General features: G+C 52.8%; 1 protein-coding gene across 1 annotated transcript in view; it reads left to right on the plus strand.

Moving 5' to 3' along the window:
- MAN1C1 (mannosidase alpha class 1C member 1) overlaps window positions 1–21,496 on the plus strand; it is a 132,145-nt gene that overhangs the window by 84,781 nt on the left and 25,868 nt on the right. Inside the window, exons 3-5 of the mRNA XM_036859573.1 lie at window positions 14,280–14,395; window positions 16,788–16,868; window positions 21,196–21,290. Of these exons, the coding sequence (XP_036715468.1) occupies window positions 14,280–14,395; window positions 16,788–16,868; window positions 21,196–21,290 (292 nt within the window). The remainder of the gene's footprint in view (window positions 1–14,279; window positions 14,396–16,787; window positions 16,869–21,195; window positions 21,291–21,496) is intronic.

Below are 21,496 nucleotides of genomic sequence, written 5' to 3' on the forward strand. Positions count from 1 at the left end.
TGATCCCAATCAGAGGTCATCTGTGAGGCCTCCTTCAGCAGAATTAGCTGCTTAGCCAGCATTGACTGAGAGCTCAATGTGTACCAGGCACTACGTGAAAGGCTTTATAGGAATGAACTCATACATAACCCGCCAAGCCTATGAGCTGGCCATCCCACTTTATAGATGATGAACCCGTCTCTGAGAGGTTCAGAAACCTGCGTGAGGTCACACAGTGGGTGGCAAAGACAAATTCCAAACCCAGGTCTGTATGTTCACAGCTGAGACTTAATCACTGGGTAAACTTCCACATTTTATTAGCACCTGTCACAATACATCACAATTATTTGCTTACTTAATAGTGTGCTCTGAATTTGCTGTCATTCTGAGAAAGCAGCTGCAGACTCCCTGAGGGCAGAAGTCACAGCTGATCCATCCTGGAATTTCCCTCACTATTGCCACCATGCCGAGGTCTGGGTGGCAGTTTTCTCTCAGATAAACTCCTTATCCTCCAAGAACCAGAACAAGAAATTCCTCAGATTATCATCTGTCATAATCCCCTCCCTGCTTGCCTGTCAGTTTTTGAAAGTTAACCTGAAACCATTTGAAAATGATCTGAGAGGCATAGCCCAGCCTTCTCCATGCGTGATTAAGTACGATGGCTTTTTAATGATTTGAGCTGTGCCTTCCGTGGATTGACAAAAGTGGATTACCATATATTTCTGAAAACTGTGCTGCTGAAATCAGATTTTTTTTTCATTTTCTCAGTCATCCTCACAAACCTTTGCTGAGAATGACAAATACTTGGGCTTTAATTGTTTAGTCGCATGAGGGTGGCACCTCCCAAGTTCTGAGAACTGCTCTCGCTGGGAAAGCAGTGAAAGGCTTCCTGGGGTTCGATCTTTAGGAAAATGAACTGTGTGTTTTCTCTGAAGCAGAGGGAGCTGTCTTCTGGGCCGCAGCACGTTTGCTACATTTGTGAATTGCATAGGCCCCCAGATCTAAAACAGAGGCAGTTCTCACCCAGGAAACATGCTCAGGGCTGTCATGCTAGGGATGAGGAGTGGGTGGACGTGGGAAGGTGGGTGAGGGGCCTCTCCCTGTTCAGCCCATGCACAGACCCTTCCCTTCCTGCTCCCTCTTTCTGCCAGACGCTGTGCCACATCCAAGCCACCCACACCTTCAAGGGGGGTGTTATTAGTCCCTTTTGATAGATGCAGACTCATGGCTCAGAGAGCTTAAGCAACGTGGTTGTGACTACACAACTGGTAATATGCAGAGCCAATGGTCAAACATTTTGACTAGAAGCCTGTGCTTTTTCCACTATCACGTCTGCCTATAAAAAAAATCAAATAAACTTAAATGAAAGGTGACTCAGAGGCACCTCCTGTGACCGATTTACATTTAAAGAAAAAAAACACCTTCCCTGTCCACCTATTAGTGCAGTCTCTCTAATAATATGCATTATCTGACATTATCCCTGTTTCACAGATGAGGATGTTGAGGCTTATGTGGGTAAAGTAGCTAACCAGAGATCACACAGCTAGGAATAGTAAGGTAGGATTTTGTTCTACGTCTCCCTGACTCCAAAATAAATTCCTCACCTCATCCTTTATAGGAAATAAAAATCTGCCCAGAGATCCCCCATCTAAGTTAGGTGGTCAACACAGGTAGGTCTGCCAGTGGGAAGCTTGTGTTAGTTTCTGTGTAAAATGCATGCATGTGTTCTTTCAGTTAAGGGGAGGGTCGGGGTGGCTTCTATCAGCTTCTGGAAGGGGCCTACGGATTAAGGAAAGTGGAGGTCCCTGGTCTGTAGAGGAGGGCAAGTCACCCTCCTGCTCTTCCCTGCATTCTGAGGGTGAATCAGGTGGGCCATCGTGGGCCTGATGGGGAGAGGGCCAGAGCTGGTCTGGCCTCTGCTCATGCTTGCTCGGGCTCCTTCTCAGTTCTCTCTCCAGATTAATTCCATATACGTTTACTCAGACCCTACTGAGCGCCCAGCAACGTAGATGATTCCAAGATGAATATGACAAGATCTCTGCCTTCCAGGCTCCTGCCTGTGAGAGAGACAGAGCAACACAGACCCTCCTGTGAGTTGGCCTGGCCAAGTGATCAGCAGTGGGACCCAGAATGGTACAGGGAGGAAGTGACACTCCCTTGAGGGGATCTGGGAAGGCTTCCTGGAGGCTGAGCATCACGGGCGGGGCTCCTGTGGGGAGAGGCACCAGCTCCTCTCACGTAGGTAGTACCTGCTATAGAGGGGCACTGCTCCAGCCCACAGGTGGGAGGTGCTGCCAGGCCCTGAGGAGATGGCCTGGGGGTCTTGTGGATGTGGGCACCTCCCTGGGGCCCTCTCAGAGCCTCTGAACCTGGCCAAGTTCCCAGAAATTGCACAGGAGCAGCATAGCACAGCAGTGAAATACGAAGCCTCCGAGGCAGCTGGCCTGAGTTGAATCCTGGCTCCCCCATTCATCACCTTGGGAAATTTGCATGACCTCTCTCAGCCTCAGTTTCCCCATCTGGAAAAGAGCAACACAAATTGCACCCTCCTCATAGGGTTGTTGGGAAGCTTTTTAAAGAGGTGCCTCCATCTGCCTCCACTCAGGCTCAATTGAGGCTGGCCATGGAACAGCTGCTGCATCCACTGTGTGATCTCTAACCCTCAGGATGGGGTATGGTTGTCCCCATTGTACAGATAAGGAAACTGAGGCAGCTAGTAAGTGTGGCTCCAGGGCTCTGCCCTTTCTGCTGGCCCATTCCCTGCAGCTCAGCCATCCCAGCGACTAAAAGGACCCTCCGCTGGGGCGCAGCTCTGTACCAGGCTCTCCCGGCACTGCCTCTGCCATCTCTTTCTGTTTCTTGGGGTGAATAGGGCCTCTTTGATTTCCTTGCTTTTCCCCTTTCCAGTAATCATCAGTCATCTTGTTATCACAGCCATGCATCTGTGCCTCTTGGCTCTGGTCCACAGGCTGTGTTTGCCATGATCAATGCATAGCTCTGTGTGGCCACCATGTATATCCAAGATGACATTGTGACCTTGCATCCGTGGGCCTGGGAGGCCCTGGTGCTTCCAGAGGGCAGCTGGAGGCTCCCCCAACGGGGCTGAAGTGAGGTGACTGGCTGATGATGCCCTGTGCTCTTGGTTAATTCTTCTTGCCCCTGGACTGGTAACCAGCTCCCCACCAGCTGGGGGCGCCTCCAGCCACCTTCAGGGGATCCCAAAGCACAGGCCCAGGTGCTCCCTGCCTCCCTCCTACCCATCCTAAGTGACTAGTGGGCGCTCACCAACACAGATGGGTAGCTCCCTGAATTACTCTACATGGGGTCTCCCTCCAGGACACTTCACACAGCAGCTTGAGTATCACTTTAAAACACCAGGCAGATGGGGGGCTCCCTAAGCCATCCACACAAGCCTCCCCGAGCTGCCAAGGCCCTGTGTGGTCTGTTCCCTCTTTCTCACCACCCCACTCCACCTCTCTGCTCCACAAACAGGCCAAGACTTCCCCACTCCTTTCTTTTGCTGTGCATCTGCCTGGCCTGCCCCGACCCCCTCTTTCCTCCTGTGCTTCCTTCAGGCCTCAGCTCAAATGCCGCCCTCTCCTGACCGTACACCCGCTCTCTTTCCCTTTATCACATTTGGTCCTTTGTAACTCGGTGTCATCCGTGTGACACCTGGTTGGTGTCTTTCTCCCCCACCAGACCTTCAGCTCCTTGAGGGCGGGGACCAGGACTGTCCATTCTCCAGCATCAGGCACATCCTGAGCACTCCAAAGTATGTTTGTGGGTAAATGAATAAATATTGAGCAAGTGACTTAATTCCTTGAAATTTCAATCTTCATCTGTAAAAGAGGGACAATGATAGCGTTTTCAGGAGGTTTAAAAAAGATGTGTAGAAGACTATGCCTGGCACAAAGCGCGATCTGCAGTTGTTCTTATTAACCTCTGTGGTTGGCATTTAGGAGAATCTCACATTCCACAAGTGAACTTCGGTTCGGTGTCTGCCCTGGGCCAGGATTTCAGAGCACCATGGAGTTGGTCTCTGCCCCCCAACACCCCCCCACACCTCACACCACATTAGGAACAGCCTCTGGTGAGGTCACTGGCTCCCTGGAGGCTTCCTCGTCTAGGTGTGAGGCAGTGGGCAGAGGGCATCGTTCAGTAGATCTCAACGATGCCTTTGCTCTTCAGGCTTCGATTAAACAGGCTTAGATTCAGCCCTGAAGACACTCACTGCCTGGGACGGACTTGAGAAAAGGACACAGATGACACAGATTACTATAATGAAAGTTGAAAGCAATTCTTTCAATAAAAGTTCAGAGGAGGACAACCTCAGGTCCAGGTGGGGCGATCAGGGATGTCTTCATGGAGGAAGCAGCATTTTCTCCAAGACTTAAAGTAGACACTGGGTTTGGACATTTGTGGAGACATTTTGGGTTAGAGGAGGGCCTTCCAAGCAGAAGGAACAGCTTGAATAAAGGGCTGGAAGGCGAGAAAGAGTGGACCTCATAGAATCTGTAGTCCAGCTAGAGTATGGAAAACGTGACAAGACCATTAAGAAATAGGGCTGGGGGGCTTCCCTGGCAGTCCAGTGGTTAAGACTCCATGCTTCCACTGCAGGGGGCACAGGTTCAATCCCTGGTCGGGGAACTAAGATCCCACATGCCACACGGCCAGTGAATGAGTGAATAAATAAATAAACAAATAAGTGCTTTTGGATAAAAAAAGAAATAGAGCTGGAAGGGCATTATATCAGTCAGCTATTTCCAAAAATAATGCCATGTAACAAATTACTCCACAGTGAGTGGCAGGCAACCGTGAGCATTTATTTCTCGTTCATGTAGCTGCAGATAGGCTGGGGTTTGGTTTATCTAGGCTGTGCTCAGCTGGTCCAGGTCTGCTCCACCTATCTCTCATCCTTCATGGACCTTCATGGCTATTTTAGACTTGCTCTTCTCCAGGTGAAAGGTGGACACACAGGAGGGCAACCCCCCCCCCATGCAAGCTTATTTCAAACCTCTGTTCAAGTCACATCCACTAATCCCATGGGCAAGTCTCATGGCTAAGCCTAAAGTCAGAGCCAGTTTTAATTCCCTACCCAGCATGAGGCCAAAGCAGGTTACATGGACAAGACCAACGTTGATGGGACAGGGATGTTTACCCTTCCCCTGGAAGTGGAGGGATAGTACTGGGCAATTATCTAATTTGCAGGTAGAAGCCAGAGTATGGAGGGACTCTGGGTCTGCCCTCAGGAGCTTCCCATAGCAGCAGTTGGATTTAGTGTCTCTTGGGGTGAGCAGCCAGGGCTCTGGCTTTTGCTCTTCTTCCCACTGAGGCAAGAAGTGCGTTAAAAATATCACAGTGCCTGCCCAGCTTGGTCCTGACTTCCTGAGAGCCCATACCTCCTGCCCGCCTAATCTGTAAGGGATCCTAGCTTTGCCTTCCTCTGCTGGAACTGAGCCTTATGGTAACAGCCCCGTGCATTGAGCACCTACTGTGTGCTGGGTATATCAAATTCTCTTGTACTGAGTGCCTGCTGAGTGCTCTTTGTATACATTCATCTGAACTGGCCACGCCGTTCTGAAAAGGAGACCCCATTGTCCAATTTTTCTGAGGCCCAGAGATGTCAAGTCAGTTGCCCAAGATCACACAGCTGGGAAGGGACAAAGCTGGGATAACCAAACCCATAAGGTCAAATGGTCTGGAAGATGGTGTCTGGTTACAGCTCTGCCCTGAGCTGCTGTGTGACTTGGAGGATCCTGGGTTCTAATTTCTCCATCTGCCTTTTCTTCTCTCAGAGATGCTCTGAGATAAAAACACTTCAGAGCTTGCTACACAGCACTGTCGCAGGGAATTTTTTTGAATACCAGTTTCAGGTCAGACTGCACCCTCAGCTCTTATTTAAAAACAAACAAAACGTTAACATTTTTAAACATACCTGGTTTTCCAACGAGGAACCCTGTCCAGTAGACTGCTTCAATGAACCGTGTCTGGCCATTTGTCACAGTGAACCCCATCCAGCGGTCGGCCACAGCAAACATTCTACATCCGGCTGTGGCAGCAAAGTGTGGCATCTGTTTGGGAAGAGTGGAGGAAGCGATTAGTTCCACCAGGGCCCTGACGTCTGCAGCTGTCCATCTTATTCCACTGACAGTGTTTTCCTTGGATAGCTGGCCACTTCTCTGAGTGGTATGTTTTCTCCGAGGCCAAGAGGCCTTGTAAAGTGTTTGGAAATCCCTAAGAAAGGGCTGTGGGCATTTCCACCAGCCGTTTATTCATTCAACAGCCATTTGTTCTTGCCTTCTCAGTGCCTGGCCTGGGGATGGATGCTACGGCTCCTGGGAAGAGTCCGAGCCAGCCACTGCCCTTTGGGATTCACAGGCAAAGATGTACGGCATAGTGCGAACAGTGCTATGACGGAGCACCTGCAGCAGAGCAGGGCAGGCTTGCAAAGGAGGGAGTGGTCAGCTCTGCTTGTGGCTCTGGAACATTTGAGAGAAGACACAATGCTCTTGCATCAGCAGACACTGCAGGGTGTTAAGCTGCTAGTGGTCTGCTCTGGGTAGAGCATTGCATGCAAAGAGAGCGGGAGGGAGGTGAGACTAGAGAGGTTGCCAAGGCCTGGACCACAGGCACCCTGCATACTGTGCCCAGGACTTTGAACTTGGAGAACAGGAGGCTTTGAGGGCTTTTTTTTTTTTTAATATAAATTTATTTATTTATTTTTGGCTGTGTTGGGTCTTCGTTTCTGTGCGAGGGCTTTCTCTAGTTGCGGTGAGCGGGGGCCACTCTTCATCGCGGTGCACGGGCCTCTCACTATCGTGGCCTCTCTTGTTGCGGAGCACAGGCTCCAGACGCGCAGGCTCAGTAGTTGTGGCACACGGGCCCAGCCGCTCCGCGGCATGTGGGATCCTCCCAGACCAGGGCTCGAACCCGTGTCCCCTGCATTGGCAGGCAGACTCTCAACCACTGCGCCACCAGGGAAGCCCACGAGGGCTTTTTTAAAGGGCAGTGACATGGTCAGACTTGACCACCTTTTATTAATCAACCTCTAGTAAGAGCATTCTGTTAGGTTCCAAGAATAGTTTGTAAAAAATATCTTTAGTCCTTCTGGAGGCACCAAGAAACCTTTTCCTGGAAACACTCAGCCCCTGAACACAACTTTATGTGATCCAGGAAATAACCATCATGGAAAGATTCAAGGAAAATATTCCTATTGGAGGAAAACAAACAAACAGATAACCCAGACCTGATAAAAATGGAGAGGTCCTAATCCCTAAAAAGATTTTATGCAGCCAGAAGACCTGATGTGGTTTTAAACAATGTACTTTGGGGTAGTGGGGATATCGCTTTAATTCATCTTCATAGAAACCCATGTGGCAGAACATTCCAGCTGCTACTGCTGCATAACAGATTACTCCAAAACTTACTGGCTTAAAACAATTATTTTATTATGCTCACAGATCCAGTGGGCTAGGAATTCAGAAAGGTCACAATGGGGACAGCTTCTCTCTCTGCCAGGATATATGGGCCCTGACCTGGGAAGACTTGAAGGCTGAGGGTGACTTGACAGCTGGAATTTTCTGAAAGCTTTTTCATTCACATGTCTGGAATTGTTGCAGACTGTTGGCTGGAACCTCAGATGGGCTGTCAGTCAGAAAACATATGTATGGCTTCTCCATCTATTCTCTCCTTGTGGGCTACCTTGGGCTTCCTCACAGTATGGTGGCTGGTCCCAAGGGCCAGCATTCCAAGAGACAGGAAGTAGAAACTGCCTGTTTCTTAAGGTCTGGCCCTGGGAACTAGCAAATCATCCATTTTGCTTTATTTTGTTATTCCAGGTAGTCACAAATTTCCACCCAGGTTCAAGGAGAGGAGCGTGGGAAGAGGTCCTCTTGTGGGATGGGATATCCTGCGGCATCCGTCTTTGGGAACTATGACCTGCCCCACAGCCATATTGGTTTCTTTGGAAGCTGAGAAAAACATTTGTGTTGTTTTCTTTACAGATTAAGAAAAGTCTCTGTGGACTATATCATCAAATTAAATGCAACCATTAGTATTTGGCTCTGGGGATACTGTGGTAATAGGCTACGCCTTGGGTGATTTTTGTTTCTATCTAAATGTTCTTCCTGGAGCCTATGTCTTCCAGCCTTACCCATTTCTCTTTGCTAATATAATGTCACATAAAAACCTCATCATCATTAATATGGCAGAGTCAGGAGAGGGGATACAAACCACAGTCCTGCAGGGCAGGGTGGTTCCTGGCCAGGCAGCCCCCAGGGGAGGAGGTTATGGGAGCCTGGGGTCCATTCCCTTGTAAAGCCCGACACACGTGACAGATAGCTCTGTGCAGGGCACTGGTGTGGATATACTCAGCCACCCTGGCCGATGTGGCCGCAGCCTGCTGGGAGGGTCTCCTCTGTCTATTGGCACCAGCCCCTAGAGCAGACAGTTAAGCTGCCCTGGTGACCTGGGTGGTCACAGAATATACCCGGGCAGTAGGTTCAGTCTGTTCAACCGACACATTTACCTTTAATGCCTCTGGGTGCCAGACTATATCCAGGCACTGAGAGATAGGAATGAGCCACGGTCCCCTCGAAGCCTTCCCTGCCCAGGAGGAGGTAGCCCTTTATTCCCAAATACTTGTCGGGCACCTGTGATGGGCAGGGAAGTGTTCTAGGCAGTGGAGGGCAGCAGTGCACAAAACAGAGCTCTCCCTGCCAGGAGTTTTACGCTCCATCAGGGAAGACAGTAAATAGGGAAGCAGACCCACGTGTAACGTTGCTAGGGATAAAGGCACTGGGAAAAAATAAAGAGGGAACAGGAAGAGCGATGGGGGTGGTATTTCAGCAGAGCGATCGCAATTGCCAAGGCCAAGACTCTAAGGCTTGGAGGGCTCCAGGAGCAGCAAGGAACTGGAGTGGAGGGAGAGAAGCCAGGCAGGGAGAGGAGGCCAGGGCCAGATCACAGCCTCCGAGGCAGGGGGGAGCCCTGGCAGGGTTTTGAGCAGAGGAACGGCATGATAGGACTTGCATTTCTGAAGGCGGTAGCCCAGAGGAGGTGAGGAGTGAGCGGAGGCTGGAACCCTTGTGAAGACAGAGCCACCAGGAATTGCTGTGGGACCAGATGTGGGGGCGAGAGACGCAAAGTCAAGGGCTTGGGCCCACAGCTCTTGGGAGGAGGGGGCTGGCATTCACCGAGGTGGGAAAACTGTGGGAGGGACACGTTTGGAGGGAGGTGCAGGATTTGCTTTCAGACGAGTTAAAGGTGAGATGTGTGTGGACCTCCGAAATGTGAGTAAGGAGTTATTGGATAGTGAGTCTGGGCTCCGAGGTCAAGGTCCTGGCTGGAAACTTAAATCTGGGAATCATCAGCATGTGGATGGTATTTAAGCTGCGAGACCAGATTGAATCACTAAAGGAAGGAAGGTGGACAGAGAAGAAGCCCAAGGATGGAGCCCCAGGCGCCCCGGTCTTTAGAGGCCTGGTGATGAGGAAGAACCAGCGAAGGAGACTGGGAAGAAGCAACCACAGGGTGAAAAGGAGAAGCAAGAGGAAGAGCGGCATCCTGAAGGCCAAGATCCAGCACAGAGTGAGCGTGGTGCCAAGGTGTCGGTGCAGGTGCCAGAGACGGGCCAGCCTGGTCTCCTGCCCTCCAGCCTGCCCACCCCCACTGGCAGCTGTCTCTTGAGTGTGGAGACAACTCTACTGCAGACTGCACCCCTGCTATTTCGGAGGACGGGGCAGTAAATGGACGAACCCTTTAGAGTGATGAGAAAGCACTTGTCGTGGCGATGGGGGTACACAGAGTAGGGGCATGGAGGGTGGGCCCTGAAGGGCTGGGAAAGACTTCTTGGGGAGGGTGAGACTTCATGCAGACTGTGGGGTGAGGATCACAGTGGCTTCCTGGGTGAGGAGGCACTGGGCAGGCTCTGGACCCCTCAGGAGCAGGTGGAATGGGGAAGGCAACTCCTAGCAAAGTTTGTAGAAGAGTCACAGAAGTCGGGGAATGTGCTGAAGCTGCAGGGAATAAGGAGGGGCCCATTAGGGTTGGGCGCTCTGGCCTTTCGGGCTGCTTGGAGACAAGGCAGGGAAGGGGTGTGAGAGAAGCATGAGCCTCAAAGATCTCATGGTCTAGTTAGGGGGCGAGACAGAGCCCCACAGTGCAGGGCGGGAATGGAGGGTGCCTGAGTGGGAAGCCCAAGAAAGTGCTACGGGAGCTCTCTGGGCGGGAGGAGGTTGTCTGGGTGCAATCAGGGAAGGCTGCCAGTGGGAGGTGACCTTGAAGAAGGTGTAGGCTTTGCATATGCCCAGAGGCACAGAAAAGCTTTCTTGTCAGACGAAACCACACATGCAAAGGTAGGAAGGCCAGAGGATGCAGCCTGTGTCCAAGAAGCAGAGCTTGATGCGAGATATTAGCCAGATCCTTTGGATTCAGACCCAAAAGACTTTACGTGCACGTGCAAGTGCACACACACACACACACACAACTCTTTATTGTATGGTTGTACTGTGAAGTCACTGCAGGTTTCTGAGCTGGGGATGGACACAACGGATCTGGTTTTCGGGAGACAGATCAGGCGACAATATACAGGGTGAATCAGAGGGGAAGGAAGGGGTCCGGGAGGTAGGTAGACCCTTTTGGAGGCAGGTGCACACCCAGATCAGGGGTGGGAAGCAGCAGACACAGGTGGGGCCCATATGACACTTTTCCTTTAAGTTGGGTCAAGGCTTTTGCAAGCCACATCTTGTGCCTACACTGCCTAACAGGGTGGTGAGAGGCCAGTAATGCAGGAGCGTCACAAGGCCTCAGTGACCCCAGAAGACTTTGTGGAGGGGCTGCCCAGGGCCAGCTGGGGACAAGGAGGGCCACACTTCTGTTTGTGGGGACAAGCTCAAGTGTACCCAACATCATGCCAACTCCTTTCCATCCACCCCCCCACTTAACCCTCCCAGCAGCCTCACGAGGTTGGTCCTACTGTAATCTCCATTTTTTCAGATGAGAAAAATGAGGCTCAGTGAGGTACGGTGACTTGCCCTGCACACAGCTAGTACATAGTGGAGCCAGGATTTGAACCCACATCTCCCTGGCCAGGCCAGTGTTTCAAGGTGAGCTAAGGGACCCCAGAAATAAGAACAATGAACTGATTTGTCAAGCACTTACACTGTGCCAGGCATGTACAGATGTCTTTATCAGGTGTATTTAGGCTGGGCATTATACGATACCTTTGTCCCAGTTCAGGAACCTTCAGTGGCTCCTCAGTGCCCCAGCCCAGTGGTCTTCACCTCATTTGACAGATGAGAACTTTGACACTTAGAGCAGATGTGTTGCTGGCCCAGGCTGGGATGTGAACCCAGAGCTGTGTTCTTTTAACAGAAGAACACAGGAAGGGGAGCCAGCGGGGGCCTTTGTGAACAGCAACAGTTCAGAGCTAGAGCCGGGAGGGTGGGCCACCCAGGAGAGTGGGCCGCCCAGGCCCAGGGAAGCTTCCAAGCTGGCCACCTGACTCTTCGTGCCCCGCTGGCTCTTTACATACAAGTTGTGGGCCTGTTGACTGAATAGGCGGCTGTCTTTTTCCTTGGGGAGCTGCCCCAGGTCAGCTGCAGGTGCAGATAGAGTTGAATTCAGGATAGGGCCTTCTCTCCTGCCCGGCCTGGCCGCCAGGTAACCTCTGGCCTGAAACGGAAAGCTTTCCAATAAGTGCCTTGCTGGCCTGCAGCCCAGCTGTGTGGTAGTTGGGAGCGGAGGGGGAGGAAGGCTCAGACACCCGAGAGCAGGGGCAGAACCTTGCCAACAAATCTCTTAGTGAGTCGCCTCCTCAGCCGGCTGCCTCGGGAGTGTTTGGGAGGGACAGCTGGTCACGAGGAGCCCTGGCTGCCCTCCCGGCCCAGCCAAGGCCCTGGGGCCTCGGGACTCAGGGTTGGCCCAGGAGATGGAGGGCCTGTGGGGTGAAAACACCAGGCAGCCCGGGGCAGGATCCAGAAATCGGGTACTCTGGGCCGCCTCTCCCTTGACCTTGAAGGACACACAGCTTGGGCTTCTCTTCTCTTCACACGTCAGAGCAGCCTCCTGCCCCCGCAGGGGAGGGGGACTTAGCAAGCAGATCCGAAACTGTTTTCCCAGGGAATTGAGAGGCCCTCTTGTGGAAAACACACTACGCGTGGCCCGGCCCGGGGCTCCATTCCTCCCTTGGGCTAATCTTGGGCGGGACCTCTCTGGGATCCTCATCTATGAAATCTAGGGGTGAGGCAGCCGCATCTCAAAAATCCCTCCAGGCCCTTAAGAAGTCAGGTTTGAGGCCCTGTGGTTAACAGGAAGGGACCCTGGCATCAGAGCCAGGAGTGTGGACCCCAGGCCTGTGCCCTTTGGCCTGGGCATGTCTCGGTCCCTCTCCATGTGTGGCCCATCTGTGTCCCAAGGCCTGAGCACCTCAGGAGGGTAAAGAGTTCCCACGAACCGTGCTCAGCCTTGGACACCTACAGGGGAAGCAGCCAGGATAAACCAGAAAAAGATCAACTTTGTTTGGCTTTGAATATGTTTTCCTACTAATCCTTAAGTGTAGGAGGGGTTGACATTCTGGAAATTCACTTCAACCCAAATGCCGAAGCCGTCCCAGGACACGTGTCTCTGGATTGGGAAACGCCTGCATCCCCCAGCCCTCCCCTCCCTCCACTCTTCCTTGCAAACCCTCCCTTCTGGAAATGTGTCTTTAACCTCCAGACTTAACTTTCTCCCAACTTCTCCCGGATCTCCCTCCCATCCTTTTCCAAGCCGTGCCCTTTATCTGACCTTGGCCAGCCTAAAGAGGTGGTTAAATGTTTGAGTTTCACAAGGATTCTCTGCCTGCGAAGTCAACACAAGTCAACAGTTAAGGAAGCACTAATTAAGGAGATTAGACGCTAGCTCTGAATGCAGGAGTGCCCGCAAAGCCGTGCTTCAGACTCAAGTGGGGCTCAGCACCTGTCAGCGAGCTCTAGTGTCTGCTGGGGGAAGGTGGAGGCTGTGAGTCGCAGTGCTTTGAGCCTCTGCAAGGAGGACATTGAAGGAACAATTACTCCTCTTAAGTTACCCTCTAGTCCCTAAAGGAAATTGCTGCTGCCTGCGATGACTAAAGTTGTAAGGAGTTGATGGGAGGCCATCATCTCTTCCAGGAAGCCCTCCAGATGGACCCAGGCACATCTCTTTCTCCCTCCTTTCCTCCTTTACCGTCCTCTAGAAGGCACGCTCTGGTTGTCCCATGTGGGGAGTTCTTCCTCATCGCTCTGCTGTCCAGTCTGTGATGTGGAAAGCTGCACAATTTTCTCAGCCTTTACCCCCCGGACAAGAGTCTAAGGCCCAGTGGCAGGGGCCAGGCCTCAAAGCTCACGCTTTGTGTACCCACTGGCCTAGAGCAAGAGTGGCCATGGAATCTTTGGTTTGTGCATTTGTTTAGTTTCTTTGTCCAAACTGTCTTTCCGTTTTTTTTTTTAAACAGAAATAAATTTCTGGTTATAAAAATAATCCATGAGCTGAAGAAATCAAAAAGCACCTGTAATCCCAGCACTCAGCAATAACCACTGAATCACTTCCTGCCAGACTTAATTCTGTTCAGGCTCATCCACACTGGCAAACAGTAAAGAAATTATATTGTGCTTTTTTTTTTTTTTGCAATCTACTTTTTTTTAGCTTAACAGATCCCATGCGTATCTCCCCAACTAACATAGGTCTTTCTCAGTTGTGTGAATGTCTGCATAGTGTTCTATTTTATACATAAGCCACAATTTGTATAACTAATCTCCTATTATTGGACTTGGAGGTTTTTTTCCCAACCTTTACCCATTATATATGATATGGCAATAAATACCTTCCTGGATAAATATTTATGAACATCTTTTTTTTCTTAGAATAAAATAAAGAATGGCATTGAAGAGTCAGCGGACTGGCACATTTGTTAAGATTTTGTGGACCAAATGCCAGTTCACCCGCCCACCCGCCACCCCCAGCATGACAGAGAAGTGGTGGGCACCCAACTGGCCTTGATGGTTGACTTGCTGGCAGACGTAAGAGTGGACCAAAGTCTGGGAAGCAGCTCATCCCTTGAATTCAGTCTCTCCAACCCCCCACCCACTCTCTGCTGCCCTGAGGAAGAAGCAGCCCATGGGGGGACTCTGGGTCCTGGATGTGCCTTCAAAGGCTGGTGGCCCTGGAGTCTCCCTGGATCGTGCCTGGGAGCCTGCCCAGGCATTTAGAGGAGGCCCCGGGGAATGGTGGCTCATGTGATTGGGGTGGAAAGGACGAGATTGACCCATCCTCTGTGCCTGCAGGAGGCCTCAGCGGGGCAACAGTCATTGATTCCCTCGACACCCTCTACCTCATGGAGCTGAAGGAGGAGTTCCAGGAGGCCAAGGCCTGGGTGGAAGAGAGCTTCCACCTGAACGTGGTGAGTCGAAGACCTCCGGGGTATTAGAGCCAGAAGGGGCCCGAGAGGTCAGTGACCCGCTCCTCCCAGGCTGCCCAGCAGAGCATTCTTGGAAGCAGGGTTCCATGCACGCTGTGCCAAGGCCCCTCTCCTCAGACCAGCCTTAAGGTGTGGGATGTCCCCCCAGCCCTGGCCGGCCCATGAGTATTTACCAGCCGGAACTCCCCGGGGTGGAAGACAGCCATTCTTGCCCTCCCTAGGGTGCCAGGCACATTGCTCCCACCCAGGAAGCCCCTTCTGGGACTGAATCTGTCAGACAGAACAGCAGCAACAGGGGACGCGACTCTGGGAAGGGAGAAGTGGTTATCTGCTCGGAGCTCCCCTAACCTAGAGGTCCCCATCCACCCCCGTGCTGCCCTCTTGAGAGTGAGAGGGGCAGGGGGAGCTGTCTGGTTTGAGGCCATGGCCAGGTTTGGGGCCCTCTTGGTTTCCAGCCTTGCAGGCATCCCTGGTCAGGGACCAGGGCCTTGGGGAGGGGATGCTCATGTATATGGATGGTACAGAAGCCTTAAATACCAGATGTCTCTCCCACTGATCTCCCAGCCCAGACTAAAGTAACAGATCCTTCCTGGAGGTCTCAGCTCCCCACAGAGAGAGGCTGTTTAGGTGGTTTGGGGCAGCAAGACATGGAGACAGATGGGTAGGGGGAAGGGTCACATCAAAACACACTGTCGGGTTCCATCTGGGGCTGCACAAGTGACAGATCCTGCTATGAACCGGGACAGCTCCTGGCAGAATGGAGGCCTCTGCTCCTGGAGAGGCCCACGTCAGAGCAGAGCAGGGCAGAGAGACAAAGTGCGGAAAGGCCGGGAAGGCAACGCTACAGGAGAGCCTCTGGCTCAGCTCGCAGCCTGGGAAAAGTCATTTAACCCTCCTGGGCCTTACTTTCCCAACCAAAAGATGGTACAATGATAATGCCTAATTCACAGGCTTGTGAGGATTGACCACCTCGGAGGGTTGTAAAAAGCATTTGATGACACTATAAAGTCCAATACAGATAAAGTGGTGCCATCATCACTGTGATGATTTTGAGGCTTGTTATGACTTCTGCTAGTCTGTGCGAGGCGAGGAAGTTCACAATCCTCCCATTTCCTACAGTATCAGAAGCAGGAGAAGGAAGGAGTGTCTTCATAGCCCACCTTGACCCCTATGCAGATGGTGGGTAGAGAGCGGGCCTCAGGCAGCTACCTGAGGAGCCAGGTGGTGGCAGGGCTGGGCAAGCCTAGGGACATTCAGACAGGCTGGGACAGATTGGGAGTGTCCCTGGAAGAAAGCAAGATGGGGTCTCTCCACCTCTCTGAGCCTGGGCTTTCTCATCTGAAAAGTGGGAATGATGACTTCACCAAGGACTGTAAGGCAAAAGAGAGTAGCTTTGCATGTGCTCTGTTAATGGACAATCTCTCCCAGATAAAAAGATGACCATTGTTGTCATCAATAACAAAAGACCGCGATGTGGCAAGTATGCCAAGGGGAGCCCTTGGGGGGCAGGGGGGTTATAACAGGCACCTTTATGAAGCCATGCCCAGCAATGGGAAGGCACTGGGCAGGCATCTCACCTGCCCCACTCAGGATCTCATATCCACCCTGCTCGGGATGAAGAAACTCAGGCAGAGAAAAGCTAAATATCTTGCCCAAAGTTCGAAAGCCAAGTGAGTGACGCAGGTGGGATTTTAACCCAGATCTGGTCCTTGGCATGATGCCTCAACACCCCTGCTTTGCAGTCCACACTTCAGAAAGAAAACAACAATGATTAAGGCAAGTGTGGGTGTGCCCTGAGGGCTACAGAGCTGAGGCTGAGAAACTGCTGGTTGCCTACTAGGATCTGCCTGGCACCCCTCCTTTCCACCTCAGAACCTCCTGTGAGAACCTTCCACTTGCCCTGTCACCCCAAAGAAGGACCACACCATCCTCCTGCTAAGCCAGGGGGGTCTCTCGGGGAGGAGGGGGCCAGACAGGAGGAGGATTTGCCCCTCCTCAGGCTAAGCTTCAGCCAGCAGCTCCCCATACAAGTTCCTGTGCTCCTTGGAGAGCAGCCAGGAATAACTTTGCTCCGATGGCCTCCAGCAAAGGCTGGGGAAGGAAGCCAAACCCAGTGTTTATTTGGAACTCTGTAAATGTTCAGTAGCTACCCGCCAGGCAGGTGCTGATCCCTCTCACCTTTTGCTCTGAAAACCACCACCAAAGGTAGCCTGGCCCGCTGGGCAAGGGCTTGGAGCCCGGCGCAGGTGTGGCCAGGTCAGTGGTGCAGGGGCAGTGGCAGGTGTGACCTGTCTCAAGGGCCTGGCTGCCTCAGCAAGCCCTGTGGGCATCTCACAAATGTCCCCACTGCCCTCCCTGTCTTTCTGCCCTGCAGAGTGGAGAAGCATCCTTGTTCGAAGTGAACATCCGGTACATCGGAGGACTTCTCTCAGCCTTCTACCTGACGGGAGAGGAGGTAAGTTGGCCTTTCAAAGCCCCTGGACCATCCAGGCTGGAAAGGGCTTAGGAGAACATCCAATCCCACCCCCTCATTTTACCAGTGAGCAAACAGAGATCCGAGGGAATCTGAATCCCATCTCCATGGTGCCACCCACAGATTCTTCCTTCAATTTTGCTGCCCAGGGGAGCCCAGGTGGCTCCCACAGTTGCTAGTAAATTCTCCAAGGGCAGCAGTTGGGTCTGCCCACCATCCACACAGCTCCCCATAGGGCACCTGCGATATCTGTGCTCCGTCCAGGCTTGTGCTGCTGCTGGACTGGTTTTCGCACATGCTGGTTCTCAGGACTGATAAAGCCAAGACCGTTGTTTCACCATTTCCTCCTCGGGCCCCTTGGCCTTGGCCTGCTCCACAGCCATCCCCTTGCCCTCTCCTCCCGGGCCAGACACCAGCCAAACCCCAGCTCCAGGTCTCAAGGGGGCGACCGGGGAGGTGGGCAGCCACTGCCGGCCACTCGGCCCAGGCGAACTGTGTTGGCTTCCAGAAGGAGGGCCGTGAAGGGCGGCGAGAATGCAGAGCCCTGGGCACAGAGTCAGAAAACCTGCGTCTCATCCCTACGCGGCACCTGCCTGTGGCCTTGAGCAAGTCCCTTCTCCCGCCCCTAGACCTCATGCCTTCCCCACCGTGGGGTGGTCCTAACACCCTGGGGTCAGAGAGCCCTTGTGAAATGGGACGAGTGGGAAAGGGTTTGGCCCCAGGGCTGAAGGGCTCCAAAGCCCATGTTCTCTGCACTGCAAGGAATCCTGAGAACCGCAGAAATGGGAGACTTCATCCCTCGTAAGCGCCTGGGAAAGCACAGCCTGAGGATCTGGGGGGAGGCTGGCAGAATCCCCAGCGAGCGCATGGGGCACCCGGCAGTTGTGCGGCCCCTACGCAGAGCGGCGGCTGCACTGCTCAGCACAGCCGCTGCTCTGTCCGCTTGGAGACATAATTATCCTGCCCCCTGCTGGTGGGGAGCCTCTGCCGCTGCTGTGAGAGAAAGCCCTGCCGCTTCCCTTCTAGCAAGTGGCGCGGACGGGCGGAGGCCACGCGGGCGGAGGCAGCAGGCGGCGAGCACTTGATCTCTCCGGTCGCTCGGGGCCCCTCTCCATCAAGACTAATCTCCTCAGCAGAGATTACCGCTTGTACCAGTTTGTCCCCAAATGATTGTCCATGGGAACCCTGCGAGCCACCCAAGGCCTGAATTTCATTTGAAAACCCCAGGACAGGAAAATGATGTGGAGCAGAAAAAGGCGCCGTGCTCTGCACGGGCACCGGCCAGCCTCCCGTCCAGGATGGGGGTGGAGCCATGCAGCTCAGGGCTCACAGGGGTGGGTGTGGGGCCAGCGATTTCTGGGGGGCAGACCAGGCCGTGGGGTGTGGTAGGAGTGCCTGTGTCCAGAAGGCCCAAGGGGAGCCCGAGTGGCTTAGAACCCCTGGGCAGGCAGGCTTCCGGGTTATGGGCGCAGCCCCGTCCTCCAGCCACGCCTCCCTGACCCCTCCGTGCCCAGCACCTCCCCGCGCAGAGACTGGCGCACACGGAGCCGGTGCGGGTCGCACTGGCTCCTGTGTCTTTCCACCGTGGGCCTGGGTTCTAGCCCTTGTTCAGCCTGGCCCAGCATCACTGCTTGTTACCAGGACTCGGCCACACCAGACTGAGGCCTCCCTCCTCTCTCCATCCTCCATCTCGCATAAGGGGGTGCCTGTGGAGTGGGTCTTTCCCACGGTGTTTGTGGAATGAACGGTGAAGGAGATCCCACACCCCTTCCTGGGCTGAGGCCTTTCTTGCTTCAGAGGGAACCTGCAGGAGGTGGACCCCCTGCTGGGTAGGGCGGGCGGGGTGGGGGGGGCACAGAGACTCTGCTTCCACAGAATAACAGGAACAACCACAGCTGCACCAGGTGCCATTTGCAAAGCACTTTACAGTTTTTATAGCATATTCATTTATGAACATCCTCTCATCTGATTTCTAGAAGACCTCTTTGAAGAAGCCAGGGCACACATCACTCTTCCTTTGTGCAGATGAGGCTCAGGGACAGTACCTGGCTCACGCGGGGTCGCACAGCTGCGAAGTGGGGAGATCTGAACCTGGCCTCTGACTCCCAGTCAAGAGCCCTTTCCACTCTACAGGATGTAATTTTTGCTGGTCTCTCTCACCTCTGTTCTGGAACCACTAGGCCACCGCCCATTGCGTGCCTTGGCTGTCTGAGGCCATATCTCTCTGTGTTGATGAGGCGGCTAGGTGTCCTGGAAAAGAGCCACTTAATAGCTCCATAACCTTGGACAACTTGCTTCTCTGAGACTCAGTTTTGTTTTCCTCAAAGTGGGTCAACACCTTCCCCACAAGCCTGTTGCAAGGATCAAAGGTCACGTAGATAAGACACATCATTTCCAAATGATAAGGAGGACAGGTGTTCTGTTCCGCATGGTACCACTCCTGTCCAGTCACACCTGCAGCATCCTCCCTGGGATGGTTGAGGCTCTGCCGTGCCAGCCTGCATCAGGGCCTTCCAAAGGAGGAGACGTGGTTTGCTGGCAGAGAGGAGCATTTCAGAGGAGTTAGCTTGGCGTCCTCAGGCAGAGGGCAGCCTGGAGCCCCAGCCTTGGGTCAGGTTCCCGTGGGTTCCTTCGTTCCTTCGTGCCTCTGTGCTCAGCCTCCCCGGGGGGCAAATGAAGAGATCAGGACCTTCCAACGAGAGCCCCTTGTTGTTGCTAAACCAGTGGCTTCTGGGGTGACCTGAGGCTTTGGAATTTGAATTCTAGACAAGCTCCCTCAGGATTCTGCTGTGGCTGCCCCAGTGCCCACTTCTAGGACCCACTGTCTGGCGCTGGACGTTGTCATCTTCTGTCACCCATCACTACCAGGCCCCAGGTGCAATTCTTCCCTCTCCCTCCCACCCTCCCTCCTTCCTAAACAAGAACTACTCCCGCCCCACAGAGGCCTCTAATCCATAGCCCAGGTAGTGTTCACGAACTCCTCCCCACTGCGGTCCCCAAACAGCTGCCTCAGAACCTTTAAATTGCACATGTTAGAAGGAGAGACCTCAAGAAGACTTCATTTTGCAACAACACGCAGGCGGTCAGCACACTGAGTCTCCCTGGAGCCCCAGAAGTGAAAGGAAACGCTTGTTGTCCCACCAGGAGTGGTTGCTTAGGGACTTGCTTCTCAGCTTTTCAAAAATAAATAATGTTATTGTGAGTTTGCTTTTATTGTAAAAATAGCACAGAAAATAGAGTTAAGCCAAAAGAAGAAAATAAAAATCCTCCATGAGCCTAGTCCTCCGAGAAGACCATGGTTAATAGTTCAGTGTATTCCCAACCTTTCCTCATGCATCCATTTGTATATAATTTTTACGAAAGTTGAATCACACCATTGTGAAATATTTTCTCTTAATAGATTATAAACCGTTTTTTGCTATGAAATAATCTTCTCCAACATCACTTCAGTGGCTGCATGGTATTCCATTGCATGGATAAGCCATAATTTCACCACTTCCCCGTGGCTTGATATTTAGAGTATTTCCGGTTTTTCTATACTATTCTAAACAACACTGGAATAAATAGCCATAAAGTTAAGTCTTTGCAACATCCTTGATGATTTATTCCCTTAGAATAAATTCCTAGGAGCCAGAAGGTCACAGGTGCTTTTGAATTAACCAGAAGAACAGTTTGAGGGGCTTAGAGCCTCGTGCAAGGGCCCTGACACCTGGGACCTCCCTGTGGCTCCCCGACCATCACATCACCGGTTTAGCCATTCACCTTTGCCGCTGTAAAATAGGAACAATGGGCAGAATCAGAATGTCAGAGGGGAAAGGCCCTTCCCCTGGGTTTACAGGTGGGAAGACAGAGGTTTGCTGAGAAGCAAACGGAAGGCAGGTTGGGAAGCAAGGCCGGGAGCTCCCCATTCCGTGCTCCTTACACTCTATCCGAATGTGTTTCTCACGCAGTCAGCTTGGGGTGCACTGGTCCCGCCGTGCAGGCAGGCACTGACCATTGGTGACCCGCTGCCCTGACTGCTCCGTCTTCCCAGCACAGCATAATCACTGAGCCTTCGTCCTAGTCCTGACCCTGCAGTAAGGGCTTTACAACTATTATCTAATTTTCATTCCTCCAGCAACCCTCTGAGGAAGGCAATATTGCCCTGGATTTATAAACAAGGGAGGAAATTGAGCCAGGAATTCATGGACTCAGGTTCACGTCCAGGCCTGTCTGACCCCAGAGCCTAATGCACCTCCCACTCTGGGCCCAGCAGCCTTGGCAGGTTTATCCGCCAGGATTCACAGTGCCCTTTGACCCTTCCTTGCAGGTGTTCCGAATAAAGGCCATCAAGCTGGGAGAGAAACTCCTGCCAGCCTTCGATACCCCCACGGGAATCCCAAAAGGCGTGGTGAACTTCAAAAGGTAGGATGCCGTCTGGTTTCCCACTTGTGGCTTCGGCTGCATCTGCGTGGAAACTGAGACACAGGGTGGGATGATGCCGCCGCAGGAATCACGGGGGTCAGTGGCACAGTGACAACTAGCCTGAGCCAGGGGCTCTCCTGAGCTGGCGTTGGTCACTAAACCTGGTTCGCGGGTTTAGGCCACGCAAGGCCTGATCTTTCTGGCAT

This window comes from Balaenoptera musculus, chromosome 1 (genome assembly GCF_009873245.2).
Source record: "Balaenoptera musculus isolate JJ_BM4_2016_0621 chromosome 1, mBalMus1.pri.v3, whole genome shotgun sequence".
NCBI classification, from domain to species: domain Eukaryota; kingdom Metazoa; phylum Chordata; class Mammalia; order Artiodactyla; family Balaenopteridae; genus Balaenoptera; species Balaenoptera musculus.